Below are 24,656 nucleotides of genomic sequence, written 5' to 3'. Positions count from 1 at the left end.
ATCTACCGCATCTAGAGAGAGCATCCCATCTAGAGAGCATCCCATCTACCGCGTCTAGAGAGAGCATCCCATCTACCGCATCTAGAGAGCATCCCATCTACCGCGTCTAGAGAGAGCATCCCATCTACCGCGTCTAGAGAGCATCCCATCTACCGCGTCTAGAGAGCATCCCATCTACCGCGTCTAGAGAGCATCCCATCTACCTCATCTAGAGAGAGCATCCCATCTACCGCGTCTAGAGAGAGCATCCCATCTACCGCATCTAGAGAGCATCCATCTACATCCCATCTAGAGTCTAGAGAGAGCATCCCATCTACCCACTAGAGAGCATCCCATCTACCGCATCTAGAGAGAGCATCCCATCTACCGCGTCTAGAGAGCATCCCATCTACCGCATCTAGAGAGCATCCCATCTACCGCATCTAGAGAGAGCATCCCATCTACCGCATCTAGAGAGCATCCCATCTACCGTCTAGAGAGCATCCCATCTACCGCGTCTAGAGAGAGCATCCCATCTACCGCGTCTAGAGAGCATCCCATCTACCGCGTCTAGAGAGCATCCCATCTACCGCATCTAGAGAGCATCCCATCTACCGCGTCTAGAGAGCATCCCATCTACCGCGTCTAGAGAGCATCCCATCTACCGCGTCTAGAGAGAGCATCCCATCTACCGCGTCTAGAGAGCATCCCATCTACCGCGTCTAGAGAGCATCCCATCTACCGCGTCTAGAGAGCATCCCATCTACCGCGTCTAGAGAAATCCCATCTACCGCGTCTAGAGAGCATCCCATCTACCGCGTCTAGAGAGCATCCCCCGTCTACCGCGTCTAGAAAGCATCCCATCTACCGCGTCTAGAGAGCATCCCATCTACCGCGTCTAGAGAGCATCCCATCTACCGCGTCTAGAGAGCATCCCATCTACCGTCTAGAGAGCATCCCATCTACACAGTCTAGAGAGCATCCCATCTACCGCGTCTAGAGAGCATCCCATCTACCGCGTCTAGAGAGCATCCCATCTACCGCGTCTAGAGAGAGCATCCCATCTACCGCGTCTAGAGAGAGCATCCCATCTACCGCGTCTAAAGAGAGCATCCCATCTAGAGAGAGCATCCCATCTACCGCATCTAAAGAGAGCATCCCATCTAGAGAGAGCATCCCATCTACCGCGTCTAGAGAGAAAGAGAGCATCCCATCTACCGCGTCTAGAGAGCATGGGACAGACTCGACATGTCATTATGGTAACTGTAGCAGCAGACGTAGCAGAGACAGACAGGCGTTGGTTACCTTCATGAGGGCGTCCTCCAGGTACTTGGTCACCTGCTGGGCCAGACCGAGGGGACAACAGAGCCTGAGGTCGTTGAAGGCCGTCAAGATGTTGTTCAGGAAGCAGGCCAGAGGGGGGAAGTCCAGCAGAGTCATGGGGGGCTGGAGGGTACCTGGCTGGGTACTGGGGGTCTGGAGGGTACCTGGCATGGATCCCCCACCCAGCATAGAGGGGAGAGAGATCAGAGTGTACAGGTTCATGTCCTCCTGGAACCGGTCTATGGCTTCCTCTACAGCTTTACGGAAGGTATCGGCCGCCACGCGCTGGAACATCGGGGCCAGCTGGCCACGGAAGTCTGCCCCAACGCGGCTGAAGGACAGGCCGAAATACATGCACTGTCCCAGCAGGGAGTCCAGGCGTCCGCCCACCCCCCTCTGGAGGTCTCGGTCCAGGGTCACCAGGAACTCAGACACCTGCTGCACCACCCAGCCGTGGAAGATGGCTGCCTCGTTCACCGCCTGGTCGTGACCACCTTTCACCACAGACACCGTACATCACAAGGCTGCCCCCTCGTTCACCACAGACACCATACATCACAAGGATGCCCCCTCATTCACCACAGACACCATACATCACAAGGCTGCCCCCTCATTCACCACAGACACCATACATCACAAGGCTGCCCCCTCATTCACCAGACACCACAAGGCTGCCCCCTCGTTCACCACAGACACCATACATCACAAGGCTGCCCCCTCGTTCACCACAGACACCACACATCACAAGGCTGCCCCTCATTTACCACAGACACCATACATCACAAGGCTGCCCCCTCACTCACCACAGACACCGTACATCACAAGGCTGCCCCCTCATTCACCAGACACCGTACATCACAAGGCTTCCCCCTCATTCACCAGACACCGTACATCACAAGGCTTCCCCCCTCATTCACCACAGACACCGTACATCACAAGGCTGCCCCCTCATTCACCACAGACACCATACATCACAAGGCTGCCCCCTCGTTCAACACAGACACCAGACATCACAAGGCTGCCCCCTCGTTCAACACAGACACCAGACATCACAAGGCTGCCCCTCATTCACCACAGACACCATACATCACAAGGCTGCCCCCTCATTCACCAGACATCACAAGGCTGCCCCCTCATTCACCACAGACACCATACATCACAAGGCTTCCCCCTCATTCACCACAGACACCATACATCACAAGGCTGCCCCCTCATTCACCACAGACACTGTACATCACAAGGCTGCCCCCTCGTTCTCACCACAGACACCGTACATCACAAGGCTGCCCCCTCATTCACCAGACATCACAAGGCTGCCCCCATTCACCAGACATCACAAGGCTGCCCCTCATTCACCACAGACACCATACATCACAAGGCTTCCCCCTCATTCACCACAGACACCATACATCACAAGGCTGCCCCTGTTCACCACAGACACTGTACATCACAAGGCTGCCCCCTCGTTCACCACAGACACCGTACATCACAAGGCTGCCCCTCATTCACCAGACATCACAAGGCTTCCCATTCAAACCCACAGACACCGTACATCACAAGGCTGCCCCCTCATTCACCACAGACACCATGCATCACAAGGCTGCCCCGTCATTCACCACAGACACCATACATCACAAGGCTGCCCCCTCGTTCAACACAGACACCAGACATCACAAGGCTGCCCCCTCGTTCACCACAGACACCAGACATCCAAACCCACAGGCTGCCCCTCATTCACCACAGACACCATACATCCCAAGGCTGCCCCCTCACAGTTCACCACAGACACCATACAACCACACAGGCTGCCCCCTCATTCACCAGACATCACAGGGCTGCCCCCTCTTCAAACCCACAGACACCATTGACATCACAAGGCTGCCCCCTCATTCACCACAGACACCAAACACAGGCTCCCCCTGTACCAAACACCACACATCACAAGGCTGCCCCCCTCGTTCACCACAGACACCATACAAACACAAGGCTGCCCCCTCTGTTCAAACCCACAGACACCGGACCATCACAAGGCTGCCCCCTCATTCACCACAGACACCAGACATCACAAGGCTGCCCCCTCATTCACCACAGACACCATACATCACAAGGCTGCCCCCTCGTTCACCAAGACACCATACATCACCCGGCTGCCCCCCACACCACAGACACCATACATCACAAGGCTGCCCCCTCATTCAAACCACAGACACCGTACATCACAAGGCTGCCCCCTCATTCACCACAGACACCAACATCACAGGCTGCCCCTCGTCACCACAGACACCATACATCACAAGGCTGCCCCCTCGTTCAAACCCACAGACACCATACAAACACAAGGCTGCCCCCTCATTCACCACAGACACCATACATCACAAGGCTGCCCCCTCGTTCACCACAGACACCATACATCACAAGGCTGCCCCCTCGTTCACCACAGACACCATACATCACAAGGCTGCCCCTCGTTCACCACAGACACCATACATCACAAGGCTGCCCCCTCTGTTCACCACAGACACCATACATCACAGTTAGACTATTGACCCCTCGTTCACCACAGACACCATACATCACAAGGCTGCCCCTCGTTCACCACAGACTACATCACCTGGCTGCCAAACCCACAGTTCACTATTGACCTGTCATACAAACACAAGGCTGCCCCCTCGTTCACCACAGACACCATTGATCACAAGGCTGCCCCCTCATTCAAACCCACAGACACCGTACATCACAAGGCTGCCCCCTCATTCACCACAGACACCGTACATCACAAGGCTGCCCCCTGTTCACCAAACCCACAGTACATCACAAGGCTGCCCCCTCATTCACCACAGACACCGTACATCAAAGGCTGCCCCCTCATTCACCACAGACACCGTACAAACACAAGGCTGCCCCTCGTTCACCACAGACACCATACAAACACACAGGCTGCCCCCTCTGTTCAAACCACAGACACCATACATCACAAGGCTGCCCCCTCGTTCAACACAGACACCATACATCACAAGGCTGCCCCCTCTTTCACCAAGACACCATACATCACAAGGCTGCCCCCTCGTTCACCACAGACACCATACATCACAAGGCTGCCCCCTCTGTTCACCACAGACACCATACATCACAAGGCTGCCCCCTCGTTCAAACCACAGACACCATACATCACAAGGCTGACCCCTCGTTCACCACAGACACCATACAGGCTGCCCCCTCGTTCACCACAGACACCATACATCACAAGGCTGCCCCTCGTTCACCACAGACGCCATACATCACAAGGCTGCCCCCTTGTTCACCACAGACACCATACATCACAAGGCTGCCCCCTCGTTCACCACAGACACCATACATCACAAGGCTGCCCCCTCATTCACCACAGACACCGTACATCACAAGGCTGCCCCTCATTCACCACAGACACCGTACATCACAAGGCTGCCCCCTCGTTCACCACAGACACCATACATCACAAGGCTGCCCCCACAGTTCACCACAGACACCGTACAAACCCACAGTTGGACTATTGACCTGTCTGTACCAAACCCACAGTTGCACTATTGACCTGTCTGTACCAAACCCACAGTACTGACTGGCTTTTCCAGAACACATATGGACATATTAAAACACATCTTTAGATAATTCTTGTTGGGTTTAATCTTCATATTTATGCGAATCGTATCAAATAATTCAGCCTTAAATGAACTAAAGCATTGTGTCACCGGGAGACAGCAGGGGGTCCTCGTCAGAGAAGATGGCTCTGTACTGGGTGATGATGTCAAACAGATGAACCTGGAACAGAGGAAGACAAAATGTCAGAGAATTAAAAAGGCTTCCCGGGTCCTTCATTCCACTGCTAGATAACGGAGGCCAGGGTTACACACGCGACAGGCCTCGATGGTCTTGGTGATGTGGCAGTAAGGGTCCTCGTCAGGGACAGTGGACAGGATGGAATGGAGCCAGGTGCCCCGCGCCTGCAGGAACTTGACCCGTAGCTCCGCCTCCGTGAACACGTCCATCCTGCGCAGGTAGCCAATCACACGCAGGCACACAGGAAGCTGGGAGTTGCTACGAAGCTGTTGCAACAGCTGGTTCAGCATGAGCTGAGCCGACTGACGCACCTCGTGGACGATGCCCTGGAGAAGAGACACAGGCCATGTTACAGTCGAGGTCAGGGAATCACACTCTGTTACGGGTCAGGGAATCACACTCTGTTACGGGTCAGGGAATCACACTCTGTTACGGGTCAGGGAATCACACTCTGTTACGGGTCAGGGAATCACACTCTGTTACGGGTCAGGGAATCACACTGTTACGGGTCAGGGAATCACACTCTGTTACGGGTCAGGGAATCACACTCTGTTACGGGTCAGGGAATCACACTCTGTTACGGGTCAGGGAATCACACTCTGTTACGGGTCAGGGAATCACACTCTGTTACGGGTCAGGGAATCACACTCTGTTACGGGTCAGGGAATCACACTCTGTTACGGGTCAGGGAATCACACACTGTTACGGGTCAGGGAATCACACACTGTTACGGGTCAGGGAATCACTCTGTTACGGGTCAGGGAATCACACTCTGTTACGGGTCAGGGAATCACACTCTGTTACGGGTCAGGGAATCACACTCTGTTACGGGTCAGGGAATCACACTCTGTTACGGGTCAGGGAATCACACTCTGTTACGGGTCAGGGAATCACACTCTGTTACGGGTCAGGGAATCACACTCTGTTACGGGTCAGGGAATCACACTCTGTTACGGGTCAGGGAATCACACTCTGTTACGGGTCAGGGAATCACACTCTGTTACGGGTCAGGGAATCACACTCTGTTACGGGTCAGGGAATCACACTCTGTTACGGGTCAGGGAATCACACTCTGTTACGGGTCAGGGAATCACACTCTGTTACGGGTCAGGGAATCACACTCTGTTACGGGTCAGGGAATCACACTCTGTTACGGGTCAGGGAATCACACTCTGTTACGGGTCAGGGAATCACACTCTGTTACGGGTCAGGGAATCACACTCTGTTACGGGTCAGGGAATCACACTCTCAGGGAATCACACTACGGGTCAGGGAATCACACTCTGTTACGGGTCAGGGAATCACACTCTGTTACGGGTCAGGGAATCACACTCTGTTACGGGTCAGGGAATCACACTGTTACGGGTCAGGGAATCACACTCTGTTACGGGTCAGGGAATCACACTCTGTTACGGGTCAGGGAATCACACTCTGTTACGGGTCAGGGAATCACACTCTGTTACGGGTCAGGGAATCACACTCTGTTACGGGTCAGGGAATCACACTCTGTTACGGGTCAGGGAATCACACTCTGTTACGGGTCAGGGAATCACACTCTGTTACGGGTCAGGGAATCACACTGTTACGGGTCAGGGAATCACACTCTGTTACGGGTCAGGGAATCACACTCTGTTACGGGTCAGGGAATCACACTCTGTTACGGGTCAGGGAATCACACTCTGTTACGGGTCAGGGAATCACACTCTGTTACGGGTCAGGGAATCACACTCTGTTACGGGTCAGGGAATCACACTCTGTTACGGGTCAGGGAATCACACTGTTACGGGTCAGGGAATCACACTCTGTTACGGGTCAGGGAATCACACTCTGTTACGGGTCAGGGAATCACACTCTGTTACGGGTCAGGGAATCACACTCTGTTACGGGTCAGGGAATCACACTCTGTTACGGGTCAGGGAATCACACTCTGTTACGGGTCAGGGAATCACACTCTGTTACGGGTCAGGGAATCACACTCTGTTACGGGTCAGGGAATCACACTCTGTTACGGGTCAGGGAATCACACTCTGTTACGGGTCAGGGAATCACACTCTGTTACGGGTCAGGGAATCACACTCTGTTACGGGTCAGGGAATCACACTCTGTTACGGGTCAGGGAATCACACTCTGTTACGGGTCAGGGAATCACACTCTGTTACGGGTCAGGGAATCACACTCTGTTACGGGTCAGGGAATCACACTCTGTTACGGGTCAGGGAATCACACTCTGTTACGGGTCAGGGAATCACACTCTGTTACGGGTCAGGGAATCACACTCTGTTACGGGTCAGGGAATCACACTCTGTTACGGGTCAGGGAATCACACTCTGTTACGGGTCAGGGAATCACACTCTGTTACGGGTCAGGGAATCACACTCTGTTACGGGTCAGGGAATCACACTCTGTTACGGGTCAGGGAATCACACTCTGTTACGGGTCAGGGAATCACACTCTGTTACGGGTCAGGGAATCACACTCTGTTACGGGTCAGGGAATCTCACTGTGTTACGGGTCAGGGAATCACACTGTGTTACGGGTCAGGGAATCACACTCTGTTACGGGTCAGGGAATCACACTGTGTTACGGGTCAGGGAATCACACTCTGTTACGGGTCAGGGAATCACACTCTGTTACGGGTCAGGGAATCACACTCTGTTACGGGTCAGGGAATCACACTCTGTTACGGGTCAGGGAATCACACTCTGTTACGGGTCAGGGAATCACACTCTGTTACGGGTCAGGGAATCACACTCTGTTACGGGTCAGGGAATCACACTCTGTTACGGGTCAGGGAATCACACTCTGTTACGGGTCAGGGAATCACACTCTGTTACGGGTCAGGGAATCACACTCTGTTACGGGTCAGGGAATCACACTCTGTTACGGGTCAGGGAATCACACTCTGTTACGGGTCAGGGAATCACACTCTGTTACGGGTCAGGGAATCACACTCTGTTACGGGTCAGGGAATCACACTCTGTTACGGGTCAGGGAATCACACTCTGTTACGGGTCAGGGAATCACACTCTGTTACGGGTCAGGGAATCACACTCTGTTACGGGTCAGGGAATCACACAGTTTGTTCTAATCTGTTACGGGTCAGGGAATCACACTCTGTTACGGGTCAGGGAATCACACTCTGTTACGGGTCAGGGAATCACACTGTTACGGGTCAGGGAATCACACTCTGTTACGGGTCAGGGAATCACACTGTGTTACGGGTCAGGGAATCACACTGTGTTACGGGTCAGGGAATCACACTCTGTTACGGGTCAGGGAATCACACTCTGTTACGGGTCAGGGAATCACACTCTGTTACGGGTCAGGGAATCACACTCTGTTACGGGTCAGGGAATCACACTCTGTTACGGGTCAGGGAATCACACTCTGTTACGGGTCAGGGAATCACACTCTGTTACGGGTCAGGGAATCACACTCTGTTACGGGTCAGGGAATCACACTCTGTTACGGGTCAGGGAATCACACTCTGTTACGGGTCAGGGAATCACACTCTGTTACGGGTCAGGGAATCACACTCTGTTACGGGTCAGGGAATCACACTGTGTTACGGGTCAGGGAATCACACTCTGTTACGGGTCAGGGAATCACTCTGTTACGGGTCAGGGAATCACACTCTGTTACGGGTCAGGGAATCACACTCTGTTACGGGTCAGGGAATCACACTCTGTTACGGGTCAGGGAATCACACTGTTACGGGTCAGGGAATCACACTCTGTTACGGGTCAGGGAATCACACTCTGTTACGGGTCAGGGAATCACACTCTGTTACGGGTCAGGGAATCACACTCTGTTACGGGTCAGGGAATCACACTCTGTTACGGGTCAGGGAATCACACTCTGTTACGGGTCAGGGAATCACACTCTGTTACGGGTCAGGGAATCACACTCTGTTACGGGTCAGGGAATCACACTCTGTTACGGGTCAGGGAATCACACTCTGTTACGGGTCAGGGAATCACACTCTGTTACGGTCAGGGAATCACACTGTGTTACGGGTCAGGGAATCACACTGTGTTACGGGTCAGGGAATCACACTGTGTTACGGGTCAGGGAATCACACTCTGTTACGGGTCAGGGAATCACACTCTGTTACGGGTCAGGGAATCACACTGTGTTACGGGTCAGGGAATCACACTGTGTTACGGGTCAGGGAATCACACTCTGTTACGGGTCAGGGAATCACACTCTGTTACGGGTCAGGGAATCACACTCTGTTACGGGTCAGGGAATCACACTCTGTTTGTTCAGGGAATCACACTCTGTTACGGGTCAGGGAATCACACTCTGTTACGGGTCAGGGAATCACACTCTGTTACGGGTCAGGGAATCACACTCTGTTACGGGTCAGGGAATCACACTGTGTTACGGGTCAGGGAATCACACTCTGTTACGGGTCAGGGAATCACACTGTTACGGGTCAGGGAATCACACTCTGTTACGGGTCAGGGAATCTCACTCTGTTACGGGTCAGGGAATCTCACTCTGTTACGGGTCAGGGAATCACACTCTGTTACGGGTCAGGGAATCACAGGGAAGTGTTACGGGTCAGGGAATCACACTCTGTTACTAGGTCAGGGAATCACACTCTGTTACGGGTCAGGGAATCACACTGACCCCAGGGAATCACACTCTGTTACGGGTCAGGGAATCACACTCTGTTACGGGTCAGGGAATCACACTCTGTTACGGGTCAGGGAATCACACTCTGTTACGGGTCAGGGAATCACACTCTGTTTACGGGTCAGGGAATCACACTCTGTTACGGGTCAGGGAATCACACTGTGTTACGGGTCAGGGAATCACACTGTGTTACGGGTCAGGGAATCACACTCTGTTACGGGTCAGGGAATCACACTCTGTTACTAGGGTCAGGGAATCACACTCTGTTACGGGTCAGGGAATCACACTCTGTTACGGGTCAGGGAATCACACTCTGTTACGGGTCAGGGAATCACACTCTGTTACGGGTCAGGGAATCACACTCTGTTACGGGTCAGGGAATCACACTCTGTTACGGGTCAGGGAATCACACTCTGTTACGGGTCAGGGAATCACACTCTGTTACGGGTCAGGGAATCACACTCTGTTACGGGTCAGGGAATCACACTCTGTTACGGGTCAGGGAATCACACATCTGTTACGGGTCAGGGAATCACACTGTTACGGGTCAGGGAATCACACTCTGTTACGGGTCAGGGAATCACACTCTGTTACGGGTCAGGGAATCACACTCTGTTACGGGTCAGGGAATCACACTGTTACGGGTCAGGGAATCACACTCTGTTACGGGTCAGGGAATCACACTCTGTTACGGGTCAGGGAATCACACTCTGTTACGGGTCAGGGAATCACACTCTGTTACGGGTCAGGGAATCACACTCTGTTACGGGTCAGGGAATCACACTGTTACGGGTCAGGGAATCACACTCTGTTACGGGTCAGGGAATCACACAGTCTGTTTGTTATAGGGTCAGGGAATCCACTCTGTTTGTTCTAGGGTCAGGGAATCACACTCTGTTACGGGTCAGGGAATCACACTCTGTTACGGGTCAGGGAATCACACTGTTACGTGGTCAGGGAATCACACTCTGTTACGGGTCAGGGAATCACACTCTGTTACGGGTCAGGGAATCACTCTACTCTGTTACGGGTCAGGGAATCACACTCAGCCCGGTACCAGTCTGTTACGGGTCAGGGAATCACACTCTGTTTGTTCTAGTCAGGGAATCACACTCTGTTACTAGGTCAGGGAATCACACTCTGTTACTAGGGTCAGGGAATCACACTCTGTTACGGGTCAGGAATCACACTCTGTTTGGTCAGGGAATCACACTCTGTTACGGGTCAGGGAATCACACTCTGTTTGTTCGGGTCAGGGAATCACACTCTGTTACGGGTCAGGGAATCACACTCTGTTACTGGTCAGGGAATCACACTCTGTTACGGGTCAGGGAATCACACTCTGTTACGGGTCAGGGAATCACACTCTGTTACGGGTCAGGGAATCACACTCTGTTACGTTTGTTCTAGGTCAGGGAATCACACTCTGTTACGGGTCAGGGAATCACACTCTGTTACGGGTCAGGGAATCACACTCTGTTTGTTCGGGTCAGGGAATCACACTCTGTTACGGGTCAGGGAATCACACTCTGTTACGGGTCAGGGAATCACACTCTGTTACGGGTCAGGGAATCACACTCTGTTACGGGTCAGGGAATCACACTCTGTTACGGGTCAGGGAATCACACTCTGTTCGGGTCAGGGAATCACACTCTGTTACGGGTCAGGGAATCACACTCTGTTACGGGTCAGGGAATCACACTCTGTTACGGGTCAGGGAATCACACTGTGTTACGGGTCAGGGAATCACACTCTGTTTGTTCGGGTCAGGGAATCACACTCTGTTACGGGAATCACAGTCTGTTTGGAGGGATCACACTCTGTTACGGGTCAGGGAATCACACTCTGTTTGTTACACACTCTGGGTCAGGGAATCACACTCTGTTACGGGTCAGGGAATCACACTGTGTTACGGGTCAGGGAATCACACTCTGTTACGGGTCAGGGAATCACACTCTGTTACACACTAGGGTCAGGGAATCACACTCTGTTACGGGTCAGGGAATCACACTCTGTTACGGGTCAGGGAATCACACTCTCCAGTTCTGTTACGGGTCAGGGAATCACACTGTGTTACGGGTCAGGGAATCACACTCTGTTTGGGTCAGGGAATCACACTCTGTTACGGGTCAGGGAATCACACTCTGTTACGGGTCAGGGAATCACACTCTGTTTGGGTCAGGGAATCACACTCTGTTACGGGTCAGGGAATCACACTCTGTTACGGGTCAGGGAATCACACTCTGTTACGGGTCAGGGAATCACACTCTGTTACGGGTCAGGGAATCACACTCTGTTACGGGTCAGGGAATCACACTCTGTTACGGGTCAGGGAATCACACTCTGTTACGGGTCAGGGAATCACACTCTGTTACGGGTCAGGGAATCACACTCTGTTACAGTATTAAGACGAGGTATTTCTAGATCTACCACAGTTTGTCAGACTGTGTGTTGACAAAATTAATATAATAAGGAAGTGGTGCGATCTGTAACTCCTGGCTGTGTAAACAGGAAGTGGTACGATCTGTAACTCCTGGCTGTGTAAACAGGAAGTGGTACGATCTGTAACTCCTGGCTGTGTAAACAGGAAGTGGTACGATCTGTAACTCCTGGCTGTGTAAACAGGAAGTGGTACGATCTGTAACTCCTAGCTGTGTAAACAGGAAGTGGTACGATCTGTAACTCCTGGCTGTGTAAACAGGAAGTGGTACGATCTGTAACTCCTGGCTGTGTAAACAGGAAGTGGTACGATCTGTAACTCCTAGCTGTGTAAACAGGAAGTGGTACGATCTGTAACTCCTAGCTGTGTAAACAGGAAGTCTGTTTGATCTGTAACTCCTGGCTGTGTAAACAGGAAGTGGTACGATCTGTAACTCCTAGCTGTGTAAACAGGAAGTGGTACGATCTGTAACTCCTGGCTGTGTAAACAGGAAGTGGTACGATCTGTAACTCCTAGCTGTGTAAACAGGAAGTGGTACGATCTGTAACTCCTAGCTGTGTAAACAGGAAGTGGTACGATCTGTAACTCCTAGCTTTGCAAACAGGAAGTGGTAGTTGGTAGCATTAATACCTGGATGACAGGTAGAGCCGAGTGCTTCTTCTCCAGTCTCTTGACGTACGCTGCCAGCCCCAGAGCCTCCTCGTAGTAACCATTCCGGACACAGGTGTCCATCAGCTGAGGGATCTCTAAGATCTCCAGGATCTCTGTGTGACGGTTCAGAGTCAGGCTGTTCATCCGCCGGCTCGCCCCGATGTCCTCCGCCTCCTTCACAAAACCCCTAAAGGAGAGGATAGACATGAGCCCAACAGGTTCTTCATCATGTCAACCGTTCATAACAGTATTATAACAGTTCATGGAACAGTAACATTCAATGAGATCTAGTGTGTTTGTTCTAGATAGACGTGAGCCCCGGTACCAGTCTGTTTGTTCTAGATAGACGTGAGCCCCGGTACCAGTCTGTTTGTTCTAGATAGACGTGAGCCCGGTACCAGTCTGTTTGTTCTAGATAGACGTGAGCCCCGGTACCAGTCTGTTTGTTCTAGAGACGTCTGTTTGTTCTAGCCCCGGTACCAGTCTGTTTGTTCTAGATAGACGTGAGCCCCGGTACCAGTCTGTTTGTTCTAGATAGACGTGAGCCCCGGTACCAGTCTGTTTGTTCTAGACGTGAGCCCCGGTACCAGTCTGTTTGTTCTAGATAGACGTGAGCCCCGGTACCAGTCTGTTTGTTCTAGATAGACGTGAGCCCCGGTACCAGTCTGTTTGTTCTAGATAGACGTGAGCCCCGGTACCAGTCTGTTTGTTCTAGATAGACGTGAGCCCGGTACCAGTCTGTTTGTTCTAGATAGACGTGAGCCCCGGTACCAGTCTGTTTGTTCTAGATAGACGTGAGCCCCGGTCTGTTTGTTCTACCACCAGTCTGTTTGTTCTAGATAGACGTGAGCCCGGTACCAGTCTGTTTGTTCTAGATAGACGTGAGCCCCGGTACCAGTCTGTTTGTTCTAGATAGACGTGAGCCCCGGTACCAGTCTGTTTGTTCTAGATAGACGTGAGCCCCGGTACCAGTCTGTTTGTTCTAGATAGACGTGAGCCCCGGTACCAGTCTGTTTGTTCTAGATAGACGTGAGCCCCGGTACCAGTCTGTTTGTTCTAGATAGACGTGAGCCCCGGTACCAGTCTGTTTGTTCTAGTCTGTTTGTTCTATAGACGTGAGCCCCGGTACCAGTCTGTTTGTTCTAGATAGACGTGAGCCCCGGTACCAGTTTGTTTGTTCTAGATGTTTGTTCTAGACGTGAGCCCCGGTACCAGTCTGTTTGTTCTAGATAGACGTGAGCCCCGGTACCAGTCTGTTTGTTCTAGATAGACGTGAGCCCCGGTACCAGTCTGTTTGTTCTAGATAGACGTGAGCCCCGGTACCAGTCTGTTTGTTCTAGATAGACGTGAGCCCCGGTACCAGTCTGTTTGTTCTAGATAGACGTGAGCCCCGGTACCAGTCTGTTTGTTCTAGACGTGAGCCCCGGTACCAGTCTGTTTGTTCTAGATAGACGTGAGCCCCGGTACCAGTCTGTTTGTTCTAGATAGACGTGAGCCCCGGTACCAGTCTGTTTGTTCTAGATAGACGTGAGCCCCGGTACCAGTCTGTTTGTTCTAGATAGACGTGAGCCCCGGTACCAGTCTGTTTGTTCTAGATAGACGTGAGCCCCGGTACCAGTCTGTTTGTTCTAGATAGACGTGAGCCCCGGTACCAGTCTGTTTGTTCTAGATAGACGTGAGCCCCGGTACCAGTCTGTTTGTTCTAGATAGACGTGAGCCCCGGTACCAGTCTGTTTGTTCTAGATAGACGTGAGCCCGGTACCAGTCTGTTTGTTCTAGAATCTAGATACCGGTACCAGTCTGTTTGTTCTAGATAGATACCAGTCTGTTTGTTCTAGATAGATACCAGTCTGTTTGTTCTAGATAGATACCAGTCTGTTTGTTCTAGATAGACGTGAGCCCCGGTACCAGTCTGTTTGTTCTAGATAGACGTGAGCCCGGTACCAGTCTGTTTGTTCTAGAATCTCCGGTACCAGTCTGTTTGTTCTAGAATCTAGATACCAGTCTGTTTGTTCTAGATAGACGTGAGCCCCCAGGTACCAGTCTGTTTGTTCTAGATAGACGTGAGCCCCGGTACCAGTCTGTTTGTTCTAGATAGACGTGAGCCCCGGTACCAGTCTGTTTGTTCTAGATAGACGTGAGCCCCGGTACCAGTCTGTTTGTTCTAGATAGACGTGAGCCCGGTACCAGTCTGTTTGTTCTAGATAGACGTGAGCCCCGGTACCAGTCTGTTTGTTCTAGATAGACGTGAGCCCCCAGTCTGTTTGTTCTAGATAGACCAGTACTGTTTGTTCTAGATAGACGTGAGCCCCGGTACCAGTCTGTTTGTTCTAGATAGACGTGAGCCCCGGTACCAGTCTGTTTGTTCTAGATAGACGTGAGCCCCGGTACCAGTCTGTTTGTTCTAGATAGACGTGAGCCCCGGTACCAGTCTGTTTGTTCTAGATAGACGTGAGCCCCGGTACCAGTCTGTTTGTTCTAGATAGACGTGAGCCCCGGTGTCTGTTTGTTCTAGATAGACGTGAGCCCCGGTACCAGTCTGTTTGTTCTAGATAGACGTGAGCCCGGTACCAGTCTGTTTGTTCTAGATAGACGTGAGCCCCGGTACCAGTCTGTTTGTTCTAGATAGACGTGAGCCCGGTACCAGTCTGTTTGTTCTAGATAGACGTGAGCCCGGTACCAGTCTGTTTGTTCTAGATAGACGTGAGCCCCGGTACCAGTCTGTTTGTTCTAGATAGACGTGAGCCCCGGTACCAGTCTGTTTGTTCTAGATAGACGTGAGCCCCGGTACCAGTCTGTTTGTTCTAGATAGACGTGAGCCCCGGTACCAGTCTGTTTGTTCTAGATAGACGTGAGCCCCGGTACCAGTCTGTTTGTTCTAGATAGACGTGAGCCCCGGTACCAGTCTGTTTGTTCTAGATAGACGTGAGCCCCGGTACCAGTCTGTTTGTTCTAGATAGACGTGAGCCCCGGTACCAGTCTGTTTGTTCTAGATAGACGTGAGCCCCGGTACCAGTCTGTTTGTTCTAGATAGACGTGAGCCCCGGTACCAGTCTGTTTGTTCTAGATAGACGTGAGCCCGGTACCAGTCTGTTTGTTCTAGATAGACGTGAGCCCCGGTACCAGTCTGTTTGTTCTAGATAGACGTGAGCCCCGGTACCAGTCTGTTTGTTCTAGATAGACGTGAGCCCCGGTACCAGTCTGTTTGTTCTAGATAGACGTGAGCCCCGGTACCAGTCTGTTTGTTCTAGATAGACGTGAGCCCCGGTACCAGTCTGTTTGTTCTAGATAGACGTGAGCCCCGGTACCAGTCTGTTTGTTCTAGATAGACGTGAGCCCCGGTACCAGTCTGTTTGTTCTAGATAGACGTGAGCCCCGGTACCAGTCTGTTTGTTCTAGATAGACGTGAGCCCCGGTACCAGTCTGTTTGTTCTAGATAGACGTGAGCCCCGGTACCAGTCTGTTTGTTCTAGATAGACGTGAGCCCGGTACCAGTCTGTTTGTTCTAGATAGACGTGAGCCCCGGTACCAGTCTGTTTGTTCTAGATAGACGTGAGCCCCGGTACCAGTCTGTTTGTTCTAGATAGACGTGAGCCCCGGTACCAGTCTGTTTGTTCTAGATAGACGTGAGCCCCGGTACCAGTCTGTTTGTTCTAGATAGACGTGAGCCCCGGTACCAGTCTGTTTGTTCTAGATAGACGTGAGCCCCGGTACCAGTCTGTTTGTTCTAGATAGACGTGAGCCCCGGTACCAGTCTGTTTGTTCTAGATAGACGTGAGCCCCGGTACCAGTCTGTTTGTTCTAGATAGACGTGAGCCCCGGTACCAGTCTGTTTGTTCTAGATAGACGTGAGCCCCGGTACCAGTCTGTTTGTTCTAGATAGACGTGAGCCCCGGTACCAGTCTGTTTGTTCTAGATAGACGTGAGCCCCGGTACCAGTCTGTTTGTTCTAGATAGACGTGAGCCCCGGTACCAGCCCCGGTACCAGTCTGTTTGTTCTAGATAGACGTGAGCCCCGGTACCAGTCTGTTTGTTCTAGATAGTGAGCGTGAGCCCCCCCGGTACCAGTCTGTTTGTTCTAGATAGACGTGAGCCCCGGTACCAGTCTGTTTGTTCTAGATAGACGTGAGCCCCGGTACCAGTCTGTTTGTTCTAGATAGACGTGAGCCCCGGTACCAGTCTGTTTGTTCTAGATAGACGTGAGCCCCGGTACCAGTCTGTTTGTTCTAGATAGACGTGAGCCCCGGTACCAGTCTGTTTGTTCTAGATAGACGTGAGCCCCGGTACCAGTCTGTTTGTTCTAGATAGACGTGAGCCCCGGTACCAGTCTGTTTGTTCTAGATAGACGTGAGCCCCGGTACCAGTCTGTTTGTTCTAGATAGACGTGAGCCCCGGTACCAGTCTGTTTGTTCTAGCCCCGGTACCAGTCTGTTTGTTCTAGATAGACGTGAGCCCCGGTACCAGTCTGTTTGTTCTAGATAGACGTGAGCCCCGGTACCAGTCTGTTTGTTCTAGATAGACGTGAGCCCAGTCTGGTACCAGTCTGTTTGTTCTAGATAGACGTGAGCCCCGGTACCAGTCTGTTTGTTCTAGATAGACGTGAGCCCCGGTACCAGTCTGTTTGTTCTAGATAGACGTGAGCCCCGGTACCAGTCTGTTTGTTCTAGATAGACGTGAGCCCCGGTACCAGTCTGTTTGTTCTAGATAGACGTGAGCCCCGGTACCAGTCTGTTTGTTCTAGATAGACGTGAGCCCCGGTACCAGTCTGTTTGTTCTAGATAGACGTGAGCCCGGTACCAGTCTGTTTGTTCTAGATAGACGTGAGCCCCGGTACCAGTCTGTTTGTTCTAGATAGACGTGAGCCCCGGTACCAGTCTGTTTGTTCTAGATAGACGTGAGCCCCGGTACCAGTCTGTTTGTTCTAGATAGACGTGAGCCCCGGTACCAGTCTGTTTGTTCTAGATAGACGTGAGCCCCGGTACCAGTCTGTTTGTTCTAGATAGACGTGAGCCCCGGTACCAGTCTGTTTGTTCTAGATAGACGTGAGCCCCGGTACCAGTCTGTTTGTTCTAGATAGACGTGAGCCCCGGTACCAGTCTGTTTGTTCTAGATAGACGTGAGCCCCGGTACCAGTCTGTTTGTTCTAGATAGACGTGAGCCCCGGTACCAGTCTGTTTGTTCTAGATAGACGTGAGCCCCGGTACCAGTCTGTTTGTTCTAGATAGACGTGAGCCCCGGTACCAGTCTGTTTGTTCTAGATAGATAGCTGTTTGTTCTAGATAGACGTGAGCCCGGTACCAGTCTGTTTGTTCTAGATAGACGTGAGCCCCGGTACCAGTCTGTTTGTTCTAGATAGACGTGAGCCCCGGTACCAGTCTGTTTGTTCTAGATAGAGCGTGAGCCCCCCGGTACCAGTCTGTTTGTTCTAGATAGACGTGAGCCCCGGTACCAGTCTGTTTGTTCTAGATAGACGTGAGACCCCCGGTACCAGTCTGTTTGTTCTAGATAGACGTGAGCCCCGGTACCAGTCTGTTTGTTCTAGATAGACGTGAGCCCCGGTACCAGTCTGTTTGTTCTAGATAGACGTGAGCCCGGTACCAGTCTGTTTGTTCTAGATAGACGTGAGCCCCGGTACCAGTCTGTTTGTTCTAGATAGACGTGAGCCCCGGTACCAGTCTGTTTGTTCTAGATAGACGTGAGCCCCGGTACCAGTCTGTTTGTTCTAGATAGACGTGAGCCCCGGTACCAGTCTGTTTGTTCTAGATAGACGTGAGCCCGGTACCAGTCTGTTTGTTCTAGATAGACGTGAGCCCCGGTACCAGTCTGTTTGTTCTAGATAGACGTGAGCCCCGGTACCAGTCTGTTTGTTCTAGATAGACGTGAGCCCCGGTACCAGTCTGTTTGTTCTAGAGCCCCGGTAGTCTGTTTGTTCTAGATAGACGTGAGCCCCGGTACCAGTCTGTTTGTTCTAGATAGACGTGAGCCCCGGTACCAGTCTGTTTGTTCTAGATAGACGTGAGCCCCGGTACCAGTCTGTTTGTTCTAGATAGACGTGAGCCCCGGTACCAGTCTGTTTGTTCTAGATGAGCCCCGGTACCAGTGAGCCCCGGTACCAGTCTGTTTGTTCTAGATAGACGTGAGCCCCGGTACCAGTCTGTTTGTTCTAGATAGACGTGAGCCCCGGTACCAGTCTGTTTGTTCTAGATAGACGTGAGCCCCGGTACCAGTCTGTTTGTTCTAGATAGACGTGAGCCCCGGTACCAGTCTGTTTGTTCTAGATAGACGTGAGCCCCGGTACCAGTCTGTTTGTTCTAGATAGACGTGAGCCCCGGTACCAGTCTGTTTGTTCTAGATAGACGTGAGCCCCGGTACCAGTCTGTTTGTTCTAGATAGACGTGAGCCCCGGTACCAGTCTGTTTGTTCTAGATAGACGTGAGCCCCGGTACCAGTCTGTTTGTTCTAGATAGACGTGAGCCCCGGTACCAGTCTGTTTGTTCTAGATAGACGTGAGCCCCGGTACCAGTCTGTTTGTTCTAGATAGACGTGAGCCCCGGTACCAGTCTGTTTGTTCTAGATAGACGTGAGCCCAGTCTGTTTGTTCTAGATAGACGTGAGCCCCGGTACCAGTCTGTTTGTTCTAGATAGACGTGAGCCCCGGTACCAGTCTGTTTGTTCTAGATAGACGTGAGCCCCGGTACCAGTCTGTTTGTTCTAGATAGAGCGTGAGCCCTGGTACCAGTCTGTTTGTTCTAGATAGACGTGAGCCCCGGTACCAGTCTGTTTGTTCTAGATAGACGTGAGCCCCGGTACCAGTCTGTTTGTTCTAGATAGACGTGAGCCCCGGTACCAGTCTGTTTGTTCTAATAGACGTGAGCCCCGGTACCAGTCTGTTTGTTCTAGATAGACGTGAGCCCCGGTACCAGTCTGTTTGTTCTAGATAGACGTGAGCCCCGGTACCAGTCTGTTTGTTCTAGATAGACGTGAGCCCCGGTACCAGTCTGTTTGTTCTAGATAGACGTGAGCCCCGGTACCAGTCTGTTTGTTCTAGATAGACGTGAGCCCCGGTACCAGTCTGTTTGTTCTAGATAGACGTGAGCCCCGGTACCAGTCTGTTTGTTCTAGATAGACGTGAGCCCCGGTACCAGTCTGTTTGTTCTAGATAGACGTGAGCCCCGGTACCAGTCTGTTTGTTCTAGATAGACGTGAGCCCCGGTACCAGTCTGTTTGTTCTAGATAGTCTGTTTGTTCTAGATAGACGTGAGCCCCGGTACCAGTCTGTTTGTTCTAGATAGACGTGAGCCCCGGTACCAGTCTGTTTGTTCTAGATAGACGTGAGCCCCGGTACCAGTCTGTTTGTTCTAGATAGACGTGAGCCCCGGTACCAGTCTGTTTGTTCTAGATAGACGTGAGCCCCGGTACCAGTCTGTTTGTTCTAGATAGACGTGAGCCCGGTACCAGTCTGTTTGTTCTAGATAGACGTGAGCCCCGGTGTTACTAGATAGATAGACGTGAGCCCCGGTACCAGTCTGTTTGTTCTAGATAGACGTGAGCCCCGGTACCAGTCTGTTTGTTCTAGATAGACGTGAGCCCCGGTACCAGTCTGTTTGTTCTAGATAGACGTGAGCCCCGGTACCAGTCTGTTTGTTCTAGATAGACGTGAGCCCCGGTACCAGTCTGTTTGTTCTAGATAGACGTGAGCCCCGGTACCAGTCTGTTTGTTCTAGATAGACGTGAGCCCCGGTACCAGTCTGTTTGTTCTAGATAGACGTGAGCCCCGGTACCAGTCTGTTTGTTCTAGATAGACGTGAGCCCCGGTACCAGTCTGTTTGTTCTAGATAGACGTGAGCCCCGGTACCAGTCTGTTTGTTCTAGATAGACGTGAGCCCCGGTACCAGTCTGTTTGTTCTAGATAGACGTGAGCCCCGGTACCAGTCTGTTTGTTCTAGACGTGAGCCCCGGTACCAGTCTGTTTGTTCTAGACGTGAGCCCCGGTACCAGTCTGTTTGTTCTAGACGTGAGCCCCGGTACCAGTCTGTTTGTTCTAGACGTGAGCCCCGGTACCAGTCTGTTTGTTCACATTTAGTTTTCAACAGAGGAGATTTGTATAAACCTTGTTGTCCGTCTCCTCCGACATTTCCAACAATATTCAAATTCATTCTCCAGCTGTCGCCTTATGGGATGAGACAGGCAGCTTTTCTCAGCCAGTTGAAATAATGAATCAGGATCATGTTTATGGATGTAACGTTACACACTATCAATAGAAAATATGGCAAACAAAATGTGGTACATCTCGTTTTTCAGTCTTTCCAGCTTCAGTTTGAGATGATTGTGTTAGATGTGTTGTTGACTAGCTCCTCTGAACAACAGTGTCCAGCTTCAGTTTGAGGTTTGATAGTTAGATGTGTTGTTGACTAGCTCCTCTGAACAGTCAGTGTTCTGACCAGAGGACCCCGTATTTTTGTTCTATCTTGTCAGTCTTTCCAGCTTCAGTTTGAGGTGATTGTGTTAGATGTGTTGTTGACTAGCTCCTCTGAACAACAGTGTCCTGACCAGTCTGTTTGTTTTTAGCCCCGGTACCAGTCTTTCTAGACGCTCTTATCCAGTCTGTTTGTTCTGTTGTGTTACACCTTATTTGACAACCAGTGGAACAGCCAGTTGCATCTAAATCTTGTTGAGGGGTTTGTTCTAGACGTGAGAAGTTTGTTCTAGGTGAGACCAGGATTAGATTACCCCCCGTTACCAGTCTGTTTGTTCTAGGTGATTCCTTGAAGAGGTGTTTGTTCAGGTGTCTCCGGACCAGGTGGTGATTGACTCCGCTTCCTGGCGTTCTAGATAGTGAGGGAGTCTGTTTGTTCCAGCCCCGGTTGTCTGTTTGTTCCAGAGTGAGCCCCGAACAGTTTTGACTGGGTTTGTTCTGAGCGGGTCTGTTTGTTCTAGATAGCGTGAGCTTCCTGTTTGTTAGTGGTTTGTTCTAGGCGAGCAGGCCAGAGGTGGATAGACGTGAGCCCCCGAACTGTTTGTTCAGTGCCCTTGTTTGTTCTAGGGTGTAGGGCCTGATCAGAGCCTGGAGGTACTGAGGTGTTTGTTCCCCTCACAGCTCCGTGAGCCTTGAGCACCATGGTCTTGTTGAGCTAGTTTTAGACGTGAGCCCCGGTCCAGTCTGGAAGCCAGTGGTTCTAGATAGAGCGGAGTCTGAGCGTGGCCCCGTACCAGTCTGTTTGTTCTAGAGAACTTGAGGAAGGTTTGTTCTAGAAGACACCCTGACGGGCTGCGGTGTCCTTGTCTGTTTGAGTTGTAGATTTGTTTAATGGCACAGTCTGTTTGTTCTAGGGAGCCCAGCCAGTCTGTTTGCTAGCTCCCGGTACCAGTCGTTTGGAGATGACAAGTGCTGGATTCTAGGACCTGCGCCGCTTCCTGTTTGTGAGGCAGGTGTTGTTGACTCTGCAGTCTGTTGTTGTAGAGCATGAACCTACCAGGAGACGGGACACCGCCTTGTTTGTTAGTTGAGAACGTCCAGGGTGTTGTTCTAGGATCACGCCACCAGGTTCTTAGCGCTCTGGGAGGAGGACACAATGGAGTTGTCAACCGTGATGGCTGAGATCATGGAACCAGGGCAGTCCTCCAAGAGGAGCTCCAGTCTTGCTGAGGTTCAGCTTGTTTTCAGGTGGTGATCCGTCATCAAATTCACAGCTGATATGTCTGCCAGACATAATGAATCAGGATCATGTTTATGGATGTAACGCCACCTGGTCAATCAGAAAATAGGGCAAACAAAATCTGGTACATCTCGTTTTTCAGTCTTTCCAGCTTCAGTTTGAGGTGATTGTGTTAGATGTGTTGTTGACTAGCTCCTCTGAACAACAGTGTCCTGACCAGAGGACATATTTTCTATCTTGTCAGTCTTTCCAGCTTCAGTTTGAGGTGATTGTGTTAGATGTGCTGTTGACTAGCTCCTCTGAACAACAGTGTCCTGGCCAGAGGACGTATTTTCTATCTTGTCAGTCTTTCCAGCTTCAGTTTGAGGTGATTGTGTTAGATGTGTTGACTGCTGTTGAACAACAGTGTCCTCTGAACAACATCTTGTCAGTCTTTCCAGCTTCAGTTTGAGGTGATTGTGTTAGATGTGCTGTTGACTAGCTCCTCTGAACAACAGTGTCCAGCTTCAGTTTGAGGTGATTGTGTTAGATGTGCTGTTGACTAGCTCCTCTGAACAACAGTGTCCAGCTTCAGTTTGAGGTGATTGTGTTAGATGTGTTGTTGACTAGCTCCTCTGAACAACAGTGTCCTGACCAGAGGACGTATTTTCTATCTTGTCAGTCTTTCCAGCTTCAGTTTGAGGTGATTGTGTTAGATGTGTGTTGACTAGCTCCTCTGAACAACAGTGTCCAGCTTCAGTTTGAGGTGATTGTGTTAGATGTGTTGTTGACTAGCTCCTCTGAACAACAGTGTCCTGACCAGAGGACGTATTTTCTATCTTGTCAGTCTTTCCAGCTTCAGTTTGAGGTGATTGTGTTAGATGTGTTGTTGACTAGCTCCTCTGAACAACAGTGTCCTGGCCAGAGGACGTATTTTCTATGTCAGGTGAAATCACGCCTCATTAGATCATTATTATTATTAACAGATGAAACCAATGCAGCTACTTTGTTGTTCTTCTGGCGGTGAATTGGCCGATAGAATGAACGACCAGCCAGCTGGGTAACAACCCTGGATGTGTCGGGACTTTATATTGTGGAAGGATGAAAGACTGTAAATAAATTCATTCAAAATACAGTTTTCTGAAAATATGATTTGAATAATGTTGTATAGAAGAAGTGCTAATGCCCACGAAACCGGTGTTTGGAGGATATCTGTAGCTCAGTTGGTAGAGCATGGCGCTTGTAACGCCAGGGTAGTGGGTTCGATTCCCGGGACCACCCATACGTAGAATGTATGCACACATGACTGTAAGTCGCTTTGGATAAAAGCGTCTGCTAAATGGCATATATTATTATTATTTATATGTTTGCACGTTTTGCCGGTGTTGTGCCGAAAATCTCCCCCCTGACAGAATCCCCCATTAGAGCGTTGGACTAGTAACCGGAAGGTTGCGAGTTCAAATCCCCGAGCTGACAAGGTACAAATCTGTTGTTCTGCCCCTGAACAGGTAGTTAACCTACTGTTCCCAGGCCGTCATTGAAAATAAGAATTTATTCTTAACTGACTTGCCTACATTAAATCACGTAAATGCCATGTCAAAACGACAGAGAGTAATTGTCTAACTTTTACCACTGACCTGCATTTTTCCCCGAAGCTGGGCAACTTGTCGAGGAGTTTAGAAACACTGCTTTCCACACGGCCAAAGTCTCGGTAAATCTCCTCGGTGCAGTCCGCGGTGCGGATGAACGTCTTGTAGTTGGAGAAGGCGAGCTCCCGGGTCTGCTGCAGTATCTGCGCCCTCTCCTCCGCCAGCCGCTCCGGTTCACGGTTTAATTTCTCCACGCCATACGAACTGAGCTCGGACAGGTAGGCCGCGAAGTCGGGGTTGTCTCTCCAGTTGTCTGGAAAGCTGTCTTTAAATATTGAAGCCAGAATACTCTCGTCTTCCACGTCCACAGCCGTCATCATATTGGAAAGCTGTGTCACTTCAAACACTTCATCTGAATGTCTTTAGTCTCCTATTTCCAGCCTTTACACGGGAGTACCGAAACAGCTCGTTAAAATACAATGCGAGCGTCTGATGTCTTTTAAATGACAATTTAAAATTCGCAATTCTGCTAAAATTCTAGTCGCTCGTCAACATCAACAGGCGCATGATTTTGACGTCACTATT

General features: G+C 51.0%; 1 protein-coding gene and 1 long non-coding RNA gene across 4 annotated transcripts; one reads left to right on the top strand and one right to left on the bottom strand.

Moving 5' to 3' along the window:
• Positions 1–1,218: 1,218 nt before the first annotated feature.
• cog8 (component of oligomeric golgi complex 8) lies at positions 1,219–24,640 on the bottom strand. Its single transcript, XM_052505246.1, has 5 exons — positions 24,120–24,640; positions 12,827–13,034; positions 5,190–5,441; positions 5,028–5,097; positions 1,219–1,796 (listed from the first exon to the last, which is right to left on the bottom strand). Exons 1-5 carry the CDS (start codon positions 24,449–24,451, stop codon positions 1,234–1,236), a joined length of 1,425 nt encoding a protein of 474 aa, XP_052361206.1. The 5' UTR covers positions 24,452–24,640; the 3' UTR covers positions 1,219–1,233.
• LOC127921652 (uncharacterized) lies at positions 22,644–24,086 on the top strand. Of its 3 annotated transcripts, none has more exons than XR_008109208.1 (3): positions 22,644–22,870; positions 23,084–23,185; positions 23,249–24,086. It is a non-coding gene; the product is annotated as an uncharacterized LOC127921652 (long non-coding RNA). The 3 variants fall into 3 exon arrangements; XR_008109206.1 differs by having other exon boundaries at positions 23,020–23,185; XR_008109207.1 differs by having other exon boundaries at positions 22,956–23,185.
• Positions 24,641–24,656: the final 16 nt, after the last annotated feature.

The sequence above is a fragment of the Oncorhynchus keta genome, unplaced genomic scaffold (genome assembly GCF_023373465.1).
Source record: "Oncorhynchus keta strain PuntledgeMale-10-30-2019 unplaced genomic scaffold, Oket_V2 Un_contig_2290_pilon_pilon, whole genome shotgun sequence".
Lineage (NCBI taxonomy): Eukaryota > Metazoa > Chordata > Actinopteri > Salmoniformes > Salmonidae > Oncorhynchus > Oncorhynchus keta.
The sequence above is the reverse complement of the archived record's forward strand: the minus strand, read 5'-3'. Positions and strand labels throughout refer to the sequence as shown.